This window comes from Gracilinanus agilis, chromosome 3, assembly GCF_016433145.1.
Source record: "Gracilinanus agilis isolate LMUSP501 chromosome 3, AgileGrace, whole genome shotgun sequence".
NCBI lineage: Eukaryota > Metazoa > Chordata > Mammalia > Didelphimorphia > Didelphidae > Gracilinanus > Gracilinanus agilis.
In genome coordinates, this window is record NC_058132.1 from 66757532 (window position 1) to 66777950 (window position 20419).

At 39.5% G+C, this 20419-nt stretch overlaps 1 protein-coding gene across 1 annotated transcript; it reads left to right on the plus strand.

Annotated features, from left to right (window-relative positions):
* The first annotated feature begins 15323 nt into the window (after nucleotides 1-15323).
* MED18 (mediator complex subunit 18) lies at nucleotides 15324-18875 on the plus strand. Its single transcript, XM_044671390.1, has 3 exons — nucleotides 15324-15402; nucleotides 16532-16617; nucleotides 17418-18875. The coding sequence occupies exons 2-3, from the start codon at nucleotides 16545-16547 to the stop codon at nucleotides 17969-17971; spliced, it is 627 nt and encodes a 208-aa protein (XP_044527325.1). The 5' UTR covers nucleotides 15324-15402; nucleotides 16532-16544; the 3' UTR covers nucleotides 17972-18875.
* The last annotated feature ends 1544 nt before the right edge of the window (nucleotides 18876-20419 follow it).

Sequence of the window (20419 nt, forward strand, 5' to 3'; positions counted from 1 at the left end):
TCTATCTTAGACTAGATACTAAGAAATGATTATAAATGTATAAATTTAAATATGTATAATATAAATATATAAATGTAAAAATGATTATGAAATATATAAATATAAACATATATAATATAAATATATATAAATATAAAAATGATTATAAAATATATAAAGTGATTTTATCTCTTAGGCTAGATACTAAGAAATGATTATAAATGTATAAATATAAATATATATAATATAAATATATAAATGCAAAAATGGTTATAAAATATATAAACATATAATATATAATATAAATATATAAATGTAAAAATGATTATGAAATATATAAATATAAATATATAGTATAAATATATAAATGTAAAAATGATTATAAAATATATAAAGTGATTTTATCTCTGTCTTAGACTAGATACTAAGAAATGATTCTAAGGCAGAAAAGCAATTAAGGCTAGGCAACTGAAGTTGTGACTTACCCAGAGTCACATAGCCAGGAAGTGCCTGAGGCATTTGAGCCACATTTGAACCCAGGTCCTCCTGACTCTGGGCTGACTCTCTATTCACTGAGCCACCTGGATGCCTCTGCTTAATAAATTCTTAATAACCGCTTGTTTATATGGGTACATGATTTGGAGTTTTAGTTTCAAAAGACTGCTCTAATGCAAAAATGAATAATATGGAGATGGGTATCAAGTGACAACATTTGTACAACCCAGTGGATTGGTTTGTCGGCTTTGGGAATGGGGAGAAAAGAGGGGAGGGAAAGAAAATGAACCATGGAAACATGGAAAAGTATTTTTTTCTTAAAAAAAAAAATAAATAAATTCTTGATAACATTGAGGGAGGAAGAAGAAGAAAGTACGTATGATATCAGATAAAAATGAGCTACGAAGTGGGCTATACATTTGTTTCTAGAGGGAACAAGAAAGAACTCCATTCGTTAGTTGTTCAGTAGTGCTCCCATCCAGCTATGTGCCACGCTGTGAACTACGTTCCCCACAATGCTCAAATGCTCTTTGAGGGCAGCTGGGTGGTATAGCACACTCACTGCTGATAACTTCACTCTCACTAGTGGTGTGATTCCCCCAGCAAGTCTCTTACCCTTCCTCAGTTTCCTGAACTGTAAAATGGGGACAGTAATAGCAGCTACCTCAAAGGGTTGCTGGGAGGCTCAAATGAGATAATATTTGCAAAGCACAAATATTCTATAAGTGCTAGCCCTCTTTGTTTTCCCCAGGGCCTGGCACACAGTCAATGCTTAGGAAACAGTGGCTGGATTTGTTGAATAACTTTTGCAACAGCAAATCTGGGAAAGAGTTAGTTTTGGCAGAAAAAGTCCATTCTAAGCCCCTGAAAGCCTCCTTGGTTCAGTCCCAGCTCTGCTGCTTACTAGCTGTGTGATATTGAGCAAATCTGTTCCATTCGGGGACTTCGTTTCCTCATTTCTAAAATGAGCCACTTGGACAGAGTGAAGCCTCTAGGCAGTCATGTAGGCTCTTTGTCTCAGTTTCCTCAACTGTAAAATAAAGAGAATGATAGGATAGAAAATAATGAAGACAATAACATCTACCTCCTAGGATTATTGTGAGGAACAAATGAATGAATGTTTCTAAAAAGTGCTTAGCATTTAGCTTATTCGTGTTTTTGTTGGGGGGGGGTTGGTTTTATAGGGTGATTCTCTTACAACAATGACCAATAGGAAAGTATGTTTTGCATGATAATACATGTAGAACCCAGATCAAATTTCTTGCCACCTCTGGGAGGAGCAAGGAGGGAGGCAGTTTGGAGCTTATGATTTTGAAAAATGTCTGTTGAAAATTGGTATTACATGCAAATGGGAAAAAATAAAATAGTAAAAAAAGAAAGAAAAATGCTTAGCACATATAAGAAATGATGAGTAGGATTCTTCAGAAAAACTGGAAAGACTTCTACCAACTGATACAAAGTGATCTGAGCAGAACATAGTAACCAGTAACAGCAATACTGTACGATGATCAAGTGAGAATGGCTTAGCTCCTCTCAGCAAAACAGGACAATTCTGAAGGATTTATGGTGAAAAATGTTATCCACCTCCAGAGAAAGAACTGATGGAGACTAAATGCAGATCAAAGCAGAGGTTTTTTTTTTTCTACTTCCTTTATTTTTGCGTGTGTGATTTTTTTAATCTGTTTTCTTTCACAACGTGACGAATATGGAAATATGTTTTGCATGATTGCAAATACATAACCTATATTAAATTGCTTCCCTTCTCAATGAGGAAGATGGAAAAGGAAAGGGAGAATTTGGAACTTAAAATTTAAAAAAAAATGTTAAAATTTGTTTTTGCATGTAACTGCAAAAAAAAATTAAATTAAAAAAGGAGGAGAGTGCTTAGCACAGTGCTTGGCTCATAGTTAGGTACTATATTAATGCTTATTTCTTTCCCCCCTTAGACTCTGTTCAGCTCTGACAGTCTGATTGCTCTAGAGTGGGGCATGACCGACAGTGAAATGAACTCTGGAGGAAGATATAGAAGTCAGCTCGGTTATAAGAGCTAACATTTATATTTTGGTTTAAAGTTTGCAAAGCACTTTACAAGTATTGTCTTATCCGAGCCTCACAACAACCCAGGGAGGTGAGTGCTATGACTATTCCCATTTTACAGATGAAGAAATAGAGGCAGACAGTAGTTAAGTGACTTGATGATAACTAATGACTGAGCCAGGGTTTGAACTTAAGTCTTCATTACTCTATTCCCTGGCTCCATCCACTGCATCACTTGGTTACTAGATACAACGACCCTGTCATGTAGAGGCTACTATTCCCACTTTTACAGCTGAGAAGACTGAGGATTACTCAGCTGGGGGCAGCTAGGTGATGCAGTGGTTAGAGTGCTGGGACTGGAGTCAGGAAGACTCATCTTCTCAAGTTCAAATCTGCCCTCAGATACTTACTAGCTGTGTGACCCTGAGTAAGTCACTTAATCCTATTTGCCTCAGTTTCCTCATCTGTAAAATGAGTTGGGGAACGAAATGTATCTTTACCGAGAAAACCTTAAATGGAGTCACAAAGAGTCAGGCAGGACTGAACCAACTAAGTATCTGAGGCAGGATTCAGGTTTAATTCCTTTTGACTCCAAGACAGCACTGCAACACTACCTTGTATATGTACTACTTGTTCTTGAAGCTGAAAAAAAGGGGATTTCCCTAGTTACCTCCCGAAGCCTCTCTGAGATACTAGATGGTCCCTGTATCAGGGGCATCTCACCGGGATTCTGCAGGTGCTCCCCCTGCTACTGGAAATGGGAACTACACCATTTCATTTTTACCATCTTTAGTCAATTATTTTTTGTTCCAATATCCTGGTTTTCATCCTCCTGGAACCCAGGTTCTGCAGGGAGAGGGGGTGGAAGAACAAGTGACCTCAACTCTCAGTGCCCCTGGCGGCTTCCTAAGGCAAAAGTTACTCCCAAGTTACCGATTTGACTCCCTGGGAGTTCCAACATTTAGCCAAATCAACCAACAAGCATTTATTGTTTGTGTAACTTAGCCAGGGATCTACCTCAGATATGGGAAGCCTGGCAGAAGGGGCAGATGATTATAATTTCTCCCAATGGACATGAAGAGAGTGCAGTGAAGTGCTTAGAGCTTTGTTAGACATCAAAGAAGCCAAGAGCATCCACTGCATCCCAAGCCATCACCGATGTCTTAACTTTTGTCTTGCCACTGGACTTGAATAACTCTGGAAGAGTCTATGAGGGCATCTAGGTGTCTCAGTGGATAGAGAAGCAGGCCTGGAGCCAGGAAGTCCTGGGTTCAAATGTGGCCTCAGATACTTCTTAGCTGTGTGACCCTGGGCAAGTCACTTAACCCCCATTGCCTAGTCCTTATCTCTCTTCTGCTTTGGAACTGATACTTAGCACAGATTCCAAGGTAAGGGTTTAAAACAAAAGTGCCTATGACTTTGTGCAACTCTGTTTCATTTAAATCCAATTTATTCTTGAGTCAAAAGATAGCTCCAGTGATGATGTAATTTTAATCCTCTTCAGGTACTAAGGATAACAACCAACTATTTTGTACCTGTGATACATAAACAGAAATAAAAGAATCCCTACTCCAGAGAGCTAACATTCTACTTAGGGAAACAATATGGAATCACAGAGGTTTTTTGATCATTCAAAAAAAAAAAAAAGTCTTGACAGATTTTAAGAAGTCAGATCATACCTTGAATGAAGTATTTTGAAAGGATTTGAATAGAGGTGGTGGCCCGAGGCACAAAGGTTCCTGGAGTTAGGAAGTTTTTGTCTTTCAGTCCCGTTTCAGTTCTTTGTGATCCTCTTTGGGGTCTTCTTGGCAAAGATCCCCTAGTGGTTTGCCATTTCCTTCTCCAAACATTTTATAAATGAGGAAACTGAGGCAGACTGGGTTAAGTGACTTCCTGAGAGTTACACACACGGTGTTAGAGTCTGATTTGAACTCAGATCTTTCTGACTCCAAGTCTGGAAACTGTATCTACTGAGTTACCGAACTATCCCAGGAGTCAGGAAGACCTGAGTCTAGTGGACATCTATCTGCTCTGAGACTCTGGGAAAATCTTTTAATTTTCCTCCAACTCAACTTCGTCATCTATAATAACAGCACCTACTTCTCAGAGTTATTATGAGAATCAACTGAGATGATGATAATAAAGCATTTAGCACAGAGTCTGGTCCATAGTAAGCACTATCTAAATGTTTGGGGTTTTTAAAACCCTTTTCTTTTATCTTAGAATTAATACTGTGTATTGGTTCCAAGGCAGAAGTGCAGTAAGAGCCTAGGCAGTGGAGGTTAAGTGACTTGCCCAGGGTCACACAGCTAGAAAGAGTCTGAGGCCAGATTTGAACTGAGGACATCCCGTCTCTAAACCTGGCTCTCAATCCACTGAGCCACCCAGCTGTCTCTAGATACTACATAAACTATTATTTTTTCATTTGAAATTTTGTATTTAATTAATTAAATTTAGAATATTTTCCCATGGTTACATGATTCATGTTTTTTCCCTCCCCCCTCCCAGAGCCAACAAGCAATTCCACTGGGTTTTACATGTGTCATTGATCAAGAGTTATTTCCATATTTTTAATATCTGCAGTAGGGTGATTGTTTAGACTAAACTTTAGAGTCTACCTCCTCAATCGTATCCCCATCAAACCATGTGATCAAGCAGTTCTTTTTCTTCTGTGATAAACTATTATTATTATTATTATAAGACAATCCTCCCTCTCAAGGTTTTTCCATCACTTTTTTTTTTAAACCCTTACTCCTTCCATCTTAGAATCATACTGTGTTTTGGTTCCAAGGCAGAAGAGTGGTAAGGGTAGGCAATGGGGGTCAAGTGACTTGCCTAGGGTCACACAGCTAGGAAGTATCTGAGGTCAGATTTGAAAACAGGACCTCCCATCTCTAGGCCTGGTTCTCTATCCACTGAGCCACCTAGCTACACCCTCTAACAAATTTTAAAATATTATATGACTCTTAAAAAAAAGTATAATTCCACCATCAAAACCATATTCTGGGTGGGAGGGGCAGAATTGAAATCCTCACTGGTCTACTTAACACCAGTGTGATCTTCAGAACATCACTCTGTACGTGTGTATGTTAGACACACACATGCATGCACATGCCCACACACAAATATATTTATGTTCATGTTCATTTGTTTCAATCCTATCCAATTCTCAATTGTTCTATTGGGGATTTTCTCAGAAAATATACTGGAGTGGTTTACCATTTCCTCCCCCAGTTCATTTTACAGATGAGGAAACTGAGGCTAACAGGTTTAAGTGATTGGTCAAGGTTCACACAGCAAAGATTCTGGAGTGGTTTGCCATTTCCTTCTTCAGCTCATATTACAGAGGAAGAAACTGAGACAAACAGGATTAACTGCCCTGCCTTGGTAAACATAGCTATGAAGTGTCCGAGAACAGATTATCTGTAATCATCTGTTTTCTGCTTATTTATTATCTCCTACTGTTACATCTATTTTCCTATATACTTGTCTTGTTTTGTGGATTGTAAACCCTTTGAGGATAGGGATCCTATAAATAGATATTCAGAGCAGCCTAGTACAATGGCTTAAGTTTATTTGAACAGATGTTTGCAGGAAAAAGAGGGCTGGATTTAGGACTAGAGGATCTAGGGTTGACACTTCTCCTCCATACCCCTATGACCTTGCTTAAGTCGCTTCTTCCCACTGGGTCTCTATAAAATGAGGAAGTGGTCCAAGGCTACTCCTCAGATTTCTTTTCACTCCAATTTGATGATAGATAGATTAATAATGCAGATGCAGCCTTGACAACATTATTGCTTTCATTTAATATACAATCAACTTAACAATCAGTACTCTCTGGCTGTCCCTCATGCATGGATGCTCTCCCTCATATCTGTATACTTGCTTTCTTTTAGTCTCAATTAAAATCTCATCTTCTATGTGGCTCAGTGGATTAGGAGCAAGGCTTAGAAATGAGAGGTCCTGGGTTCAAATGTAACTTCAGATACTTTCTAGCTGGATGACCCTGGGCAAGTCACTTAACTCCCATTGCCTAACTCTTACAGACCTTCTGTCTTGGAACTGATACTTAGTCATAATTCTAAGACAGAGGAAAAGGATCTAAAAAAATAAAAATAAAATAAAATCCCACCTTCTACAGGAAGTCTTCCCCAATTCCTCTAATGACTGCCTTCTGTCAATTATTTCCTAAATTTTTCTTGTTGGTAGCTTGTTTGTACATAGTTGTTTACATGTTGTCTCCCCCCCAGCCTCCATGACTGTGAGCTCCTTGAAGGCAGGGACTGTCATTTGTCTTTCTTTGCATTTCTAGCACTTAGCACACTATCTGACACATTTAATAAATAACTGAATGTTCTCCCTCCTTTCTAGTTTCTTCTCCCTTTAGTCCATCCAGTACAAGCTGCCACATTCATCTTTATAGAACACAACTTAATGGACATCATCCCTTTATTAAAAACAAAACCATACAAAACCTTCAAAGACTACCTGCAAAATAAAGTTTAAACTTCTTGGTTTGTCCTTTAAGCCTCTTCACCATCTGTTTCTAACCTACATGTTCCAGTCTTATCTTCCTTTGCTCCCTTATATAAATACTCTCCACCAGACAAATTGGCTTATTGACTGTCCCTAGAACACACCTTGCACTCTCTAGTTTGTGTGACTTTGCTGTTCCCCACCCTGAAATGTCCTCATCTCTTTTCTTTTCCTTTTTTTTTTTTTAAATAACCTTTAACTTCTATCTTAGAATAAATACTTAAGTATTGGTCCCAAGGCAGAAGAGTAGTTAAGGGGTAAGCAATTGAGGTTAAGTGACTTGTCCAGGGTCACACATCCAGGAAGTGTCTAGAGGTCACATGTGAACTCAGGACCTCCTGTCTCCAGGCTTGGTTCTTTATCCACTGAGCAATCTAACTGTACCAGCACCCAGATTTTTCAAAGCATTGGACAAATCCTAATCACACTGGATCTCCTCTAAACTCCTCTATAAACTCACTTTCCTTTAAGGCTTAGTTCTGGAGCCACCTTCATCATGGAACCTTACCTGACCACCACTCCCCTTTTAGGTTGTCAGAGTTCTTCCCTTTATCAAATTGCTATTTTTTCTGTGTATATGTTATATTCACCCCACTTAGTAGAATGTAAGTTCTGTGATGTGACTGGTAGGAGGAAGGATGGATGGGAGAAAGGAAGGGAATAGGAAGGAAAAGGAATAGGAAGGAAGGTAGCCTAGCTGGGGTAGCCCCAAGCCCAGAAGGGAAAATTGACCTGAGTTCTTCGGGGCTCAATAAAGATCAGGAAACAACTTAAGGGTATAGAATAGTTGGGTTTATTTAGTTTAGGGAAAGAAAAGGTCTAGGGAGGCTAGGAGGTAGACCTTCCACAGCTATGTGGGGACCAAGCTTCTTCCTCCAAAAAGGTGCCTAAAACTTTGGTCTCTCCTTTCTCTTATACCTTCCTCAGACACTTCCCACAAAGGAAGTGGGAGGTATCCAAGGAAGTTAGGGGAGAGGATCCTGGAAGAGGTAGTCTCCCTGGGTTAGTGCATTTCAAAATGCACAGTTCTCTGAGGGAAGGAATTATGTCAATTTTTCTTGTCTTCGTGCCTCCTATTTAGCACAGTGCCTTCAATATAAAGAGCTCTTAATAAATGTTTGTTGAATGGAAACATCTTTTGCTATACTATATCAATCAATATTTATTAATAAAAACTGAAATTTATTATTATTAGGGTTAAAGAGGTCTAGTGAATTGTCCATGATCACACAAGTATTAGAGGTAGGATTTGATACTTAATGTTGATTCTAAGACACAAAATAAGAATTTTATTTTATTTTTCTTTTTTAGAAAAATTTTTTCCATGGTTACATGATTCATGTTCTTGCTCTCTCCCCCCACCCCCAAATCCTCTGTAGCTGACGTCCATTTCCACTGGTTTCTTCATGTGTCATTGATCAAGACCTATTTCCCTATTATTGATAATTGTACTAAGGTGGTCATTAAGAGTCTACATCCCAAATCATGTCTGCATCAACCCATGTGTTCAAGCAGTTGTTTTTCTTCTGTGTTTCCATTCCTGTAGTTCTTTCTCTGAATGTGGATAGTGTTCTTTTCCATAAATTCCTCAGAATTGTGCTGGGTCATTGCATTGCTGCTAGTACAGAAGTCCATTACATTCGATTTTACCACAGTGTATCAGTCTCTGTGTACAATGTTCTCCTGGTTCTGCTCCTTTCACTCTGCATCAATTCCTGGAGGTCATTTCAGTTCACATGGAATTCCTCCAGTTCATCATTCCTTTGAGCACAATAGTATTCCATCACCAACATATACCACAATTTGTTCAGCCATTCCCTAATTGAAGGGCATACCCTCCTTTTCCAGTTTTTTGCCACCACAAAGGGCACAGCTATAAATATTTTCGTACATGTCTTTTTCCCTATGATCTCTTTGGGGTACAAACCCAGCAATGATATGGATGGATCAAAGGGCAGGCAGTCTTTTAGAGCTCTTTGGGCATAGTTCCAAATCGCCATCCAGAATGGTTGGATCAGTTCACAACTCCACCAGCAGTGCATTAATTCCCCAATTTTGCCACATCTCCTCCAACATTCATTATTCTCCCCTTCTTTCATTTTAGCCAATCTGCTAGGTGTGAGGTGATACCTCAGAGTTGTTTTGATTTGCATTTCTCTAATTATTAGAGATTTAGAATACTTTCTCATGTGCTTATTTATAGTTTTGATTTCTTTATCTGAAAATTGCCTATTCATGTCCCTAGCCCATTTATCAAATGGAGAATGGCTTGAGGAAATATGGAAGAGATTAGGTTTAGATCAATATCTCACACCCTACACCAAGATAAATTCAGGTGAACAAAGAATAGTATACTAGTCAGAGCTCTGGGAAAGAAAAGATTTTAAAACCAAGCAAGAGTTAGAAAAAATTACAAAATGTAAAATAAATAATTTCAATTACATTACGTTAAAAAGGTTTTGTACAAACAAAAACAATGCAACTAAAATCAGAAGAGAAACAACAAACTGAGAAAAAATCTTTATAATGAAAAAGTGACAAAAGTCTAATTACCTAAATATACAAGGAGCTAAATCAATTGTACAAAAATAAGAATTTTAAAGAAAAGTAAGTAAGCTCTCTTCTCTCTAGGTTTTTGTGACTTGGTTCTCTCCTGGTTCACTTTCTAACTGACTGCTCCTTCATTCTTGAATCCTCTTCAGGGTAAAGCCCCCTTATTGTGAGAATCCTATAATCAGGCTTTCTTTGGGATTCTTTTTTTTTCCCTCTATACTATCTTATTTGGTGATCCCATCAATTCCCAATTATCAACTCCATGCTCATTATTCTCAAATCCATTTATTTAGCTGTAATCTTTTCTCCTGACCTCCAGCCTCGTATTATCAACTGCCTTTCTCTCTCTCTCTCTCTCTCTCTCTCTCTCTCTCTCTCTCTCTCTCTCTCTCTCTCTCTCTCTCTCCCTCCTTCCCTTCCTCCTTTCTTTCTCTTTACTCTATCTCATCTAGGCTGAAAGGCCCTATTTCTTCCTGTTCTTCCTAGTTAGCAGCAGACGTTTTGACCTGCTCTATTTCTGCTCCATGTTGGCTCACTCTTCCTTAGACAGCCTGATGACCCTTTACTCCTGGGGGACAGATTTTATGGAGATTTTGATCAGCTTTAGCACTACTACATCTCAGAACTATGGAGTTCAAGTGATTCACCAGCCTCAGCTTCCCAAATAAGAGGGATTACAGAGGTGTGCCTCTTAGACATCTCAAACAATGTCTTATAGTAGTCTTAACAAGATTTCCAAAACCAAATTTCTATTCTACCCTAAATCTCCCCCTTCTTCCGAACTTTCCTATTATTGTCAAGGGTACCACCATTCTCCCCATCATGCAAATTTCCAATCTCTGAACTATCTTCTTTTCTTTACTTCCACTTACCTCACATATCCAATTTGTTGCCAAGTCTCATCATGTCCATTGCTACTATATCTCTCACATAAGTTCCTGAATGTAGTGGAAGTTTAAGGAGACCTAGAAAATAACATGGTTTACCCTCTTTAGTCATATTCAAGGAACCAGGAAAGCCATTTCAAATGCAAAGCTATATTGAGAGAGAGAGAGAGAGAGAGAGAGAGAGAGAGAGAGAAAGGTAGCCAAAAAAAGAGCTCTGGCTTGCAGGAAAAAAACCAAACCCTTATTTATAGGAAAGTACAACCCTCAGGTTAAATGACATCATTCTGATACATTCACCCCAGTTAAATTTCAGCCTACCTGAAGGGAGTATCCTCCAAATTGACCTTTTTAGCAAATAGTCCAGGGTCAGAGTCAGGTTCTACTCTACATACAAACCTAGAACAATTTATGATTTTGGGTGCAGGGCTGAGTGGGAGATTGTTACCTCTGAAAAGCCATTATTGTGTTTTCCAGAGCTTCTAGTGCAACTATTCTCTTGGGCAGGCACCCCTTTGAATGCAAATTGCATAGACTGGGCTAGTTAGAGATGAAGGGACTAAAAATGCAAATTAAAGGAGCCAAGGGCTGCTTGTGAAAAGAACTGGGGAAGGGGGGTTATAAAACAGGAAAAAGGCTATTAACCCAGCCTCAGGTTCATAAAACTTATTCCTAAATCACTGGACTACCGTTTTGAACATTTTAAAAGTACAAACTCAAAAGACATCCCAAAATCCCCAAAATACTTTGTATAGTAAAGACATTAGTTGTTTCTGTCTCACTCAGGCCATAGGTAATTAAGAGGCCTTTGTATTCTGAATGGGGTGTAGCAATTGTGTCCTAGAAGGGATGCTGTCTCTGAGAGACCATCTTTGCTAGCTCTTTCTGGGGTCCTAGGCATATACATTTTGAAGATATTAATATTGCTCATATATTTGAGAATAACACACTAATTTCTCACTCTACACATCCTCTTTTTAAATTTGCCTTAGTACATACCTTCATCACTTCTTCCCTGGATTATTATAATAACCCTCTGATTGGTCTCTCTGCCTCAAGTCTTTCCCTCTTCCATTCCATTCTCTACTTAGCTACCAAATTGATTTTTCTAAACCTTAGTTCTGTACATGTCATCCCTTTTACTTTTTTAGAATTTTTCATTTTTTTTGGATTATCCACATATTATCATGCAAAACGTATTTCCATATTATTCATTTTTAAAAGAGAATAATCAAATAAAACCAAAACCCCAAATAAACTTAAATGAAAAATTGCATGCTATCTATAATCTGATTCCAACAGTTAGCATTCTTTGTCATAAGTCCCTTAGAATTGTTCTGGATCATTGTATTGAGAATTGCTAAATCTAACGAAGTTGATCATTCCACAATACTGCTGTTACTGTTGTCGACATGGAATCTAGAGTTCCCAAACTTGTGGCTTAGTGAGGTATGATGAACCCCAAGTTTAGAAGTGGTTTGTAGGTTGGAGACCCCAAAAGCTTGTGCTTGTTCCCTGTTCCCATGAGAGTCCACCCTGAGGGGAATCTCAGGTTAGCAGTAGTGGACTGAATAATGGACCCTAGGGCAAATGCTGAGTACCCTTTTGTCCTAGGTAGTCTTCCCCATAGTATCAGAGAGCCTTCCCAGGAAGACTACCAGGGCTGGGACCATTCCTTTGGTGTCCCTTGTGTAAGCAGTCCCTTTCCCTTACACCCTAGCCTCTAGCTATGATCCCTTTCTCTAGCTTGATTGTATCCAGTCAGTATAATGTCAATCATCTCTCCCAGCCCCTGGATCTTCCCAAGTGGTATATAAGTTCCCCAATTTCCTTTGTTCCTGGGAGTCGTCATCTAGCGCGGTGGCACTCCCAGGGGGATCAGGGAGCAGAGCGAAGCAGTGTTCATTTAGACTCTGCACAAGGCACAGCTCTGCATAAGAGGTCAAGTAGCCCTCATCCCCCTTTCCCTTGATTAAAGAGTGGTTTTATGACTATTTAATAGTTCTGCGTTTTTCCTAAGTTAACACTGTGTACAATGTTCTCCAGGTTCTGTTTATTTGGCTCTGCATTAGTTCATCCAGCTCTTTCTGAAATCATCCTGTTCATCATTTCTTATAACACAGTAGTATTTCATCACCAACATATAACGCAGTTTGTTCAGTCATTCCCCAACCAATGGACATCCCTTCAATTTCCAATTCTTTGCCAACACAAAAAAAAAAAACCAGCTATAAATATTTTTGTAGAAGTAGGTCTTTTCTCCTTTTAAAAAATCTTTTTGGGATTCAGACATAGTAGTGGTATTACTGGTTCAATGCCCTTTGGGCATAGTTCCAAATTGTCCTCCAGAATGGTTGGATCCATTAACAACTCCACCAACAATGCATTAGCGTCCCAATTTTGCCACATCCCCTCCAACATTTATCATTTTCCTTAATATTATATTGGTCAATCTGATAGGTGTGATGTGGTACCTTCAGAGTTGTTTTAATTTGCATTTCTCTAATCAAGAGGGATTTAGAACATTTTTTTCATATGCTTATTGATAGTTTTGATTTCTTCATCTGAAAACTGCCTATTCATATGCTTTGACCATTTGCCAATTGGGGAATGACTTGTGTTCTTATAAATTTGACTTCCTTTTCTATATATTCTCTATTTGGCTTTAAAAATATATATCTTTACCTTCTCTCTTAAAATTGATTCTAAGTATGGCTTCCAAGGCAAAAGAACAGTAAGGGAGAGTTGGGGTTGTCAATCTGGAAAAAAACACAGAACCACTAAAGTAGTCAGTAAAACCCAGTCTTTAATCAGGAGATATTGTTCAATATTCTGCCTACACAGAGAGTCAAGCTCCTAAAAACCACATAAAGCCAAGGACTCTGGGACTCTGGGAACAGTATCTCAGAGAGGATCACCAAGATAGATGATTCTCCAAAGAACAATAAAACATAGGGATCTCATATACTTTTTGGGAAACTCAGGACAGAGAAGTATGATTGATTGGCTTTACATTGACTACCAGGAAAGGAGGAGTTCCAGGCTGGAATATCAAGGAGAAACTGGTGCTTTACAATGGAAAAAAAGAAAAGAGTCCAAATGATTGCTGGGCTACCTGAGGGGAGGACTGATACAAAAAGAGAAACTTCTAAGACAAAAAGGGTACTTAACATTTGATTCTATCTACTAGTTTCACCTAAACTGGGATCTGAAACCAAGTAAGTCTGGGATAACCTTAAAGCATTTTCCAAAGGGAACAGGGGTAAAGTTGGGGTTCCCCAAAACTAAGCTGACAGGATTATGTGATTTACCAGAGCAACACAGCTGGAAGTATATGGGGTCAGATTTGAATCTAGAAACACCCTTCTCCAGGTCTTGCTCTCTATCCACTGAGCCACCTAGCTGCCTCTTCAAGTATATAGTTGTTTGCATGTTGTTTCCACCATTAGAATGTGAGTTCCCTAAAGGCAGGGAACTTTTTTAACTTGGAAGCTATTACAATGGACCAGGAAAGAAGTCAAGAGGGCTTAAATTGGATGGTGGCAAATGTCAGACATTTTTCTCGGAAATTACCCAAGTAGATTATGGACAGTATGAATATACCTCTAAGTACACAGGTATTCAGAGATGCCTTATTTTTAATAACAAAAACCTGGAAGGAAAATATGTGTTTACCAGGGAATGGCTGAACTTTAACATATGAATATACTGAGTTGTTGCTGTGGCATAGAGAAGGTCAAATATGAAGAATTCAGAGAAATAGGGAAAGATGGATAAGGGGCAGCTGGGTTGACTTAGTAGACTGAAAGACAGACCTAGAAATGGGGAAGTGCTGGGTTCAAATATAACTTCAGACACTTTCTATTTGTGTGACCCTGGGCAAGTCACTTAACCCCAGTGGCCTAGTACTTTCTACTCTTCTGCCTTAGAATGGATACTTCTAAGATAGAAGATAAGGGTTTAAAAAAAAATTCAGAGAAATATGGAAAAACCAGTGAAATTTTTCAGAGTAAACAAAGTAAAGACAGGATACATAATGGCACCGATATAATCCAGAAGGGACCAAAATTTAGGCCAAACATAACTAACAAGTTGGTAACATAATCCCTATTTTTAAAAAAGGGGAAAGTATTAGTCAATTGAACTATGAAGTGGCCTTGTTTCAAGGGGATTTACTTGGGAGTTCAGAACGGTAGATGTGGCCTCACAGGGAAGTTGCTCTGGTTGTGTCTCAAGAGAGATCAGAGGCTTATTTATCTTTGTACCCACCAGGACTCAGCCGGCATCAAGACAATGAGGATCTCTGATCTCTGATCAGTGTGGGAGCTCCCCCTACCAGATGATTAAGCCATGTACATAGTAACCGGCTTATCCATCTAGTCTTAAAAGTAGCCCTAGGAAAGGCAGAGGCTCATTAAAATTCACTGAGGACAAAGTGAATAAAGTTAGAAAAGGCAGGGTTTTTCAACTCATATCGAATTGACTCAAAGTCCAGTTGAGCACTCAGACTGTTGTCCCAGATTGCATACAGCAAGCACTTAATAAACGTTGGATTTTGCACAGGAAAAAGCCTTGGGTTTAAAGAGGACCTGGGGGTCGGTCTCTTCTCTGAGCTGGGCCTCAGTTTTTTGTTTTTGTTTGTTTTTCCATCAAATAAGATGGCTAGTAAGGTCTGTCCCTTCCAAGCTGTAGATCTGGCGAGTCTAGGGTACTACGAACTGAATGGCGCCCTTCATAGGGCTCGCTCTTTGGAGGCCGCCACCTTCCGTACACCGGGACCACGCGCACTGCGCAGACTCCCACTTTCCCAGAAAAACAGCCATCTTATGCGCATGCTCGCGCCTAATCACCCAGACGTCCAGCCTGAGGCGGCTTGACTAGGAGGATTGCGTGCGGGACCGCGGGCTTTCGGGCCTCGGTGCGTCCGGTTTTCCGGGAAAGGGGCGAGGAGGGGGAGGGAGCCCGGCCCCGGGGTTGTGGGTAGCGGAGTTGAGCCCAGGATCGCCCCGGGCTGGCCTGGCCTTGGAATCGCTGCCTTCCTGCTCTGAGCGTTCCGGCCGCGCCGAACCTTGCGTTTCCTACGACGCAAGCGTGGATTGGCCTCTGACGTAATTTTAAAGAGCCCGCCCCTCCCCCCCCTCCGGCGTGCCAGAGGTGGGAGCTTGGAGGCTCCCTGAAAGAGCATCCTTCTTCCATAGTTGTGTGACTCAGAGCAAGTCACTTAACACAATTTGCCTAGCCTTTGCCACCCCCTACTCGCACTGTCACACCTCCCCCCATCCCCCACAGTTCTTAGAGTTGTTACTAGGACAAAAAGTAAGATTTTTAAAAACAAATCTCTCTCTTAGATGGGATTTCTTCATCTTCAAAATAAGCAGGGCAGCTAGGTGGTTCAGGGGATTGAGAGCCAGGCTTTGAGACAGGAGGTCCTGGGTTCAAGTGTGACCTTAGACACTTCCCAGCTGTGATCCTGGACAAGCCATTTAACTCCAGTTGCCTAGCCCTTAGCATTCTCTGCTTTGGAACCAATATCTACTCTAAGATTGAAGGTAAGGGATTTAAAAAAAAAAAAAAAAAAAAGCGGGGTAGAATTAGAACTTAGACCATTTTGACTAGGCTCTGCCTCTTCTAACCCAAATCAGTGATCTGTAGCTTTTTTCATTCAAGTCTCACAACTGTCTATTACCCATCATTTTTCAGTTAAGGAAAATGAGGCTCAGAAATTTGCCTAGGGTCACACAGCTGAAAATGGGGCAGAAGTAGGATTTGAACCTATGTAACTGAACCTCCCTGTTTCAGTTCCTCAACTATAGAGATAATAATAACCACCATCTCCCAGAGTTTTCAAGATCAAATATTTTATTTATTAAGGGAAAATGATAGCTATTATTATCATCACTATTTTATTAATTCAATAGAAGATAGTAATAGCTGGCATTGGTGGTCCTATCCAGAAACAATCCCAACAAGTGATTTTCAATAGGTATACTGTATGCTCCTGTGATCATACCTTCCGAATCAAATTTCTTCTGTTTCTTATCATCCAGAGAAGCCGACAATATGGAGGCACCTCCAGTCACCATGATGCCAGTAACAGGTGGCACTATTAACATGATGGAATATTTATTACAAGGTAAGTTATTCTGGGAATCGATTATGTCATCCACTTTGCCTTCTTTTAATCAATTATGATAAACATTTTTGCCAAAAGATAAAGCTATGGTATGGTTCTGGAGTCAGTTTTGGGAAATTTGGATTTAGCTTTGCCACTAAGTGTTTGTGATCTTAGACAAGCTCCACATGAGGAAAGATTGAATAGCCTTTTGGAGCTCAATGTCCTCCTGAGTAAAAGGAGATAATTAGAGTGGGTGGTCTCTAAGGGCTCTAAAACTGTAGTTTTATTTAAAGCTATATTTCTCTTTATAGATGGTTATCTGAAGTATATTATTAATATGAAAAATGATAAAGGCTGGTATAAATATATAAATTAGTATTTTAATTAAAGCCATGTTTATAGATAAAGTTATCAGACCACTCGCTTGTAAGCATTCAAAACTGCCGCCTCCATTACTGTCTCCTGTTTCCTGGCCAAGAACCTACTCACAAAGAGGCCACTCCCTCCTAACCCAGGAGATTTTAAACCCTCTCTGCATCGACGTAGACCTCCCCATGCCCCAAAGACCCAGAAACGGAAACCAGTTGGACCATGTTGGATCACGGGAAATGTAGTTTTGATACATTTCCCATGTCCATAGAAATATATACACTTTTTAGATGGCATTTTCCAAATTTCACTTTTACAATATAAAGCTAGAATGCTGTTTAGAGCTTAATGGGACTTCCTAGGAATTCTGGTTCTTGGTCATGCCCCTTCAGTTTCATTTCCTGTTGAAAGTAAAAAGTGAGGTTCCATGATCTTTTCTTTCCCTTTAGGTAGTGTTTTGGATCACAGCCTGGAGAGCCTCATTCACCGACTTAGGGGTCTGTGTGACAACATGGAACCTGAGACTTTTCTGGACCATGAAATGGTGTTCCTCTTAAAGGGGCAACAAGCTAGCCCCTTTGTTTTAAGGGCTCGGAGATCAATGGACAAGACAGGGGCACCCTGGCATCTGCGCTATCTGGGACAACCTGAGATGGGGGATAAGAACCGCCACACCCTAGTCCGTAACTGTGTGGATATTGCCACATCAGAGAACCTGACTGATTTTTTGATGGAGATGGGCTTCCGAATGGACCATGAGTTTGTAGCCAAGGGCCATTTGTTTCGAAAAGGTATCATGAAGATTGTAGTATATAAGATTTTCCGAATCCTGATGCCAGGGAACACAGATAGCACTGAAGCACTGTCCCTCTCCTATCTTGTGGAGTTGAGTGTTGTTGCACCAGCAGGACAGGACATGGTTTCTGATGACATGAGAAATTTTGCTGAACAACTAAAGCCTTTGGTTCACTTGGAGAAGATAGACCCCAAAAGGCTAATGTGATACAAAGGGACTTTCTGACATTGGAGTTTGTTCTTTTGCATTATAGAATCCAAAACTCTAAATAAATATCCTTGAGCAACAGAAATTGGACTTCTTTACTTCATACAAGGGTCTTGGGAGCTTCACTGAGCTCTGGAGTTCCAACCTCCTTTTCTGAAAATTTCATCATAAATTGCTTACATCACTTTGTAATGAAAAACCCTGTTAATTTGTGCCATTCAGTTAACTCATTCATTGGGTTATATTAATAGTGCCATTTTTAAAAAGTAAATTTTTCCAATAATTAAACCTTTTTCTCCCTCTTCCCCTACTGGAAAGATAAAAGAAAAAACAAAACCCTTGTGACGTTTTGATGTTATGAGAACTGAACTAAATTTGACTGGATTTCATTCATTTCTGACCACAGGAAAAAGAGAATGAAGAAAAACAATTTTTCACAAAGAAAAGCTATTAACTTCTTGTTTTTTTAAGACTCTAGAGGAGAGTGTCTAAGACCTATGGCAGTGAGTATATGTTATATGGTAAAATAGCATGAAAAGCCTTGGGTCCAGAGTTTCTAATTCTCCTTTCTATGTATCTTCCCTAACCATTGCCAGTTTTGTTATCAGCCAGAATAACCTACAAAAATCTACACATTTTATGGGGCCAAAAGCAGAGATAGTTCATGTTGTAAATGTAAAGAATGTTTATTTTCAATGTTTTATGAATACTCCTTATTTTCAAGTCTGAGTCACATCTAGATATTCCTTTTACTACCCTCATCTCCCAAATTGAATCCTCCCTTGTAACTAAGAAAATCAGTTGAGCAAAAAAACCTCTCCAGATGATTGCATCTGACAATCCAGTGCCTTACTGCTGAAAGACAAGATGTTTCCTTTATCTAGTCTTTCCAGTTTATTATTAATTTTTTAATAATTTGCTCAAAGTAATTGAATAATGGTCCAAATAATGTTTTCATTGACAGTGGTATTTGTATCTTATTTTTTCCTTCTGCTTACTTCATACTGCATCAGTCTATACAAACTTTATCCAAGAATTATTAATTTTTAAATTAAACTTATTTCTAGTATACAGGCTCTGTAGCCTCATGAGTAGAATATCCTAGTAGAATATCTAGGATATTCTATTCAAACTCATTAATGTTCTAACTCAGTGATTCCCAAAGTGGGCGCCACCGCCCCCTGGTGGGTGCTCCAACGATCCAGGAGGGCAGTGAAGGCCACAGGTACATTTGGGGACTGTGAATAACTGTAAGGGGGCAGTGATAGTATGTGACAGGGGGTGCTAAGTAATATTTTTTCTGGAAAGGGGGCGGTAGGCCAAAAAAGTTTGGGAACCACTGTTCTAACTGATAGCTCCCTGCTTTCAGTATCTATCCATTCAATCGAACCTACTTATGTAATAGTGTCACGTTAATCTTAAAAGACTTCTTACATTATATTAATCTCTTGCTCTAAAGAAACTACCTATACTGCCTATTGGATAAAATGTTACAGAATGCAGATATATCTTGTTTATTCCCACAATTGTACCTTTCCTTGTGGTGGGCTTTTTCATTTAATCTGTGCCTCATTTAAATCCTACCTCTTCTTCATATCCTAACTTAAGTCCTACCAGAAAGACCACTGTGCTCCATTGTGGTACATTTTGCCCAGGCCCACATTTCAGACCAGGGTGATGGCAAGGAATAGTTGTTAGAACTGTAAAAAGCTAAAGTAGGGAGTCATATATTTTGCTAACATTCCTGGCAGTGTGTCAAGCCTTTCTGGCTCAAAACGTTTTTTTGTTGTTGTTGTTGTTGTTTGTTTTTTAAACCCTTGTACTTCGGTGTATTGTCTCATAGGTGGAAGATTGGTAAGGGTGGGCAATGGGGGTCAAGTGACTTGCCCAGGGTCACACAGCTGGGAAGTGGCTGAGGTCGGGTTTGAACCTAGGACCTCTTGTCTCTAGGCCTGACTCTCACTCCACTGAGCCACCCAGCTGCCCCCCTGGCTCAAAACGTTTTGCTTAGGCCCCTAGCTTTCGAATTCTACATGTCCTGAGATTTTAATATTCTGAGAAACCCTGGTCCCTGGTCTGCCATCAGTCACTAATCTGTAATTTGGATGTAATAAGAGTGGTCTTTCTTTTCTCTGAACATAGACTGCAAACTCTTACCTTCTGTCCTATTATCAGTTCTAAAACAAGAGCATCAAGGGCTAGGCAATCTCAGTTAAGTCACCACTGTGAGCCCAGGATCATAACAGCTAGGAAGAATCTGAGGTCATTTTTGAACCCAGGTCCTCCTGACTCCAGTCCTGGAGCTTTATCCACTGTGCTTCCTAGATGCTCCTGCATATTAAACTTTTTAAAAATCTGTTTATATTTTGTCTGCTCAAAACATCTATCAGTTCCTCAGGGACCACAACTGTTTCATACAATGCCTTTCTCAAAACCTATTGTTGGTTG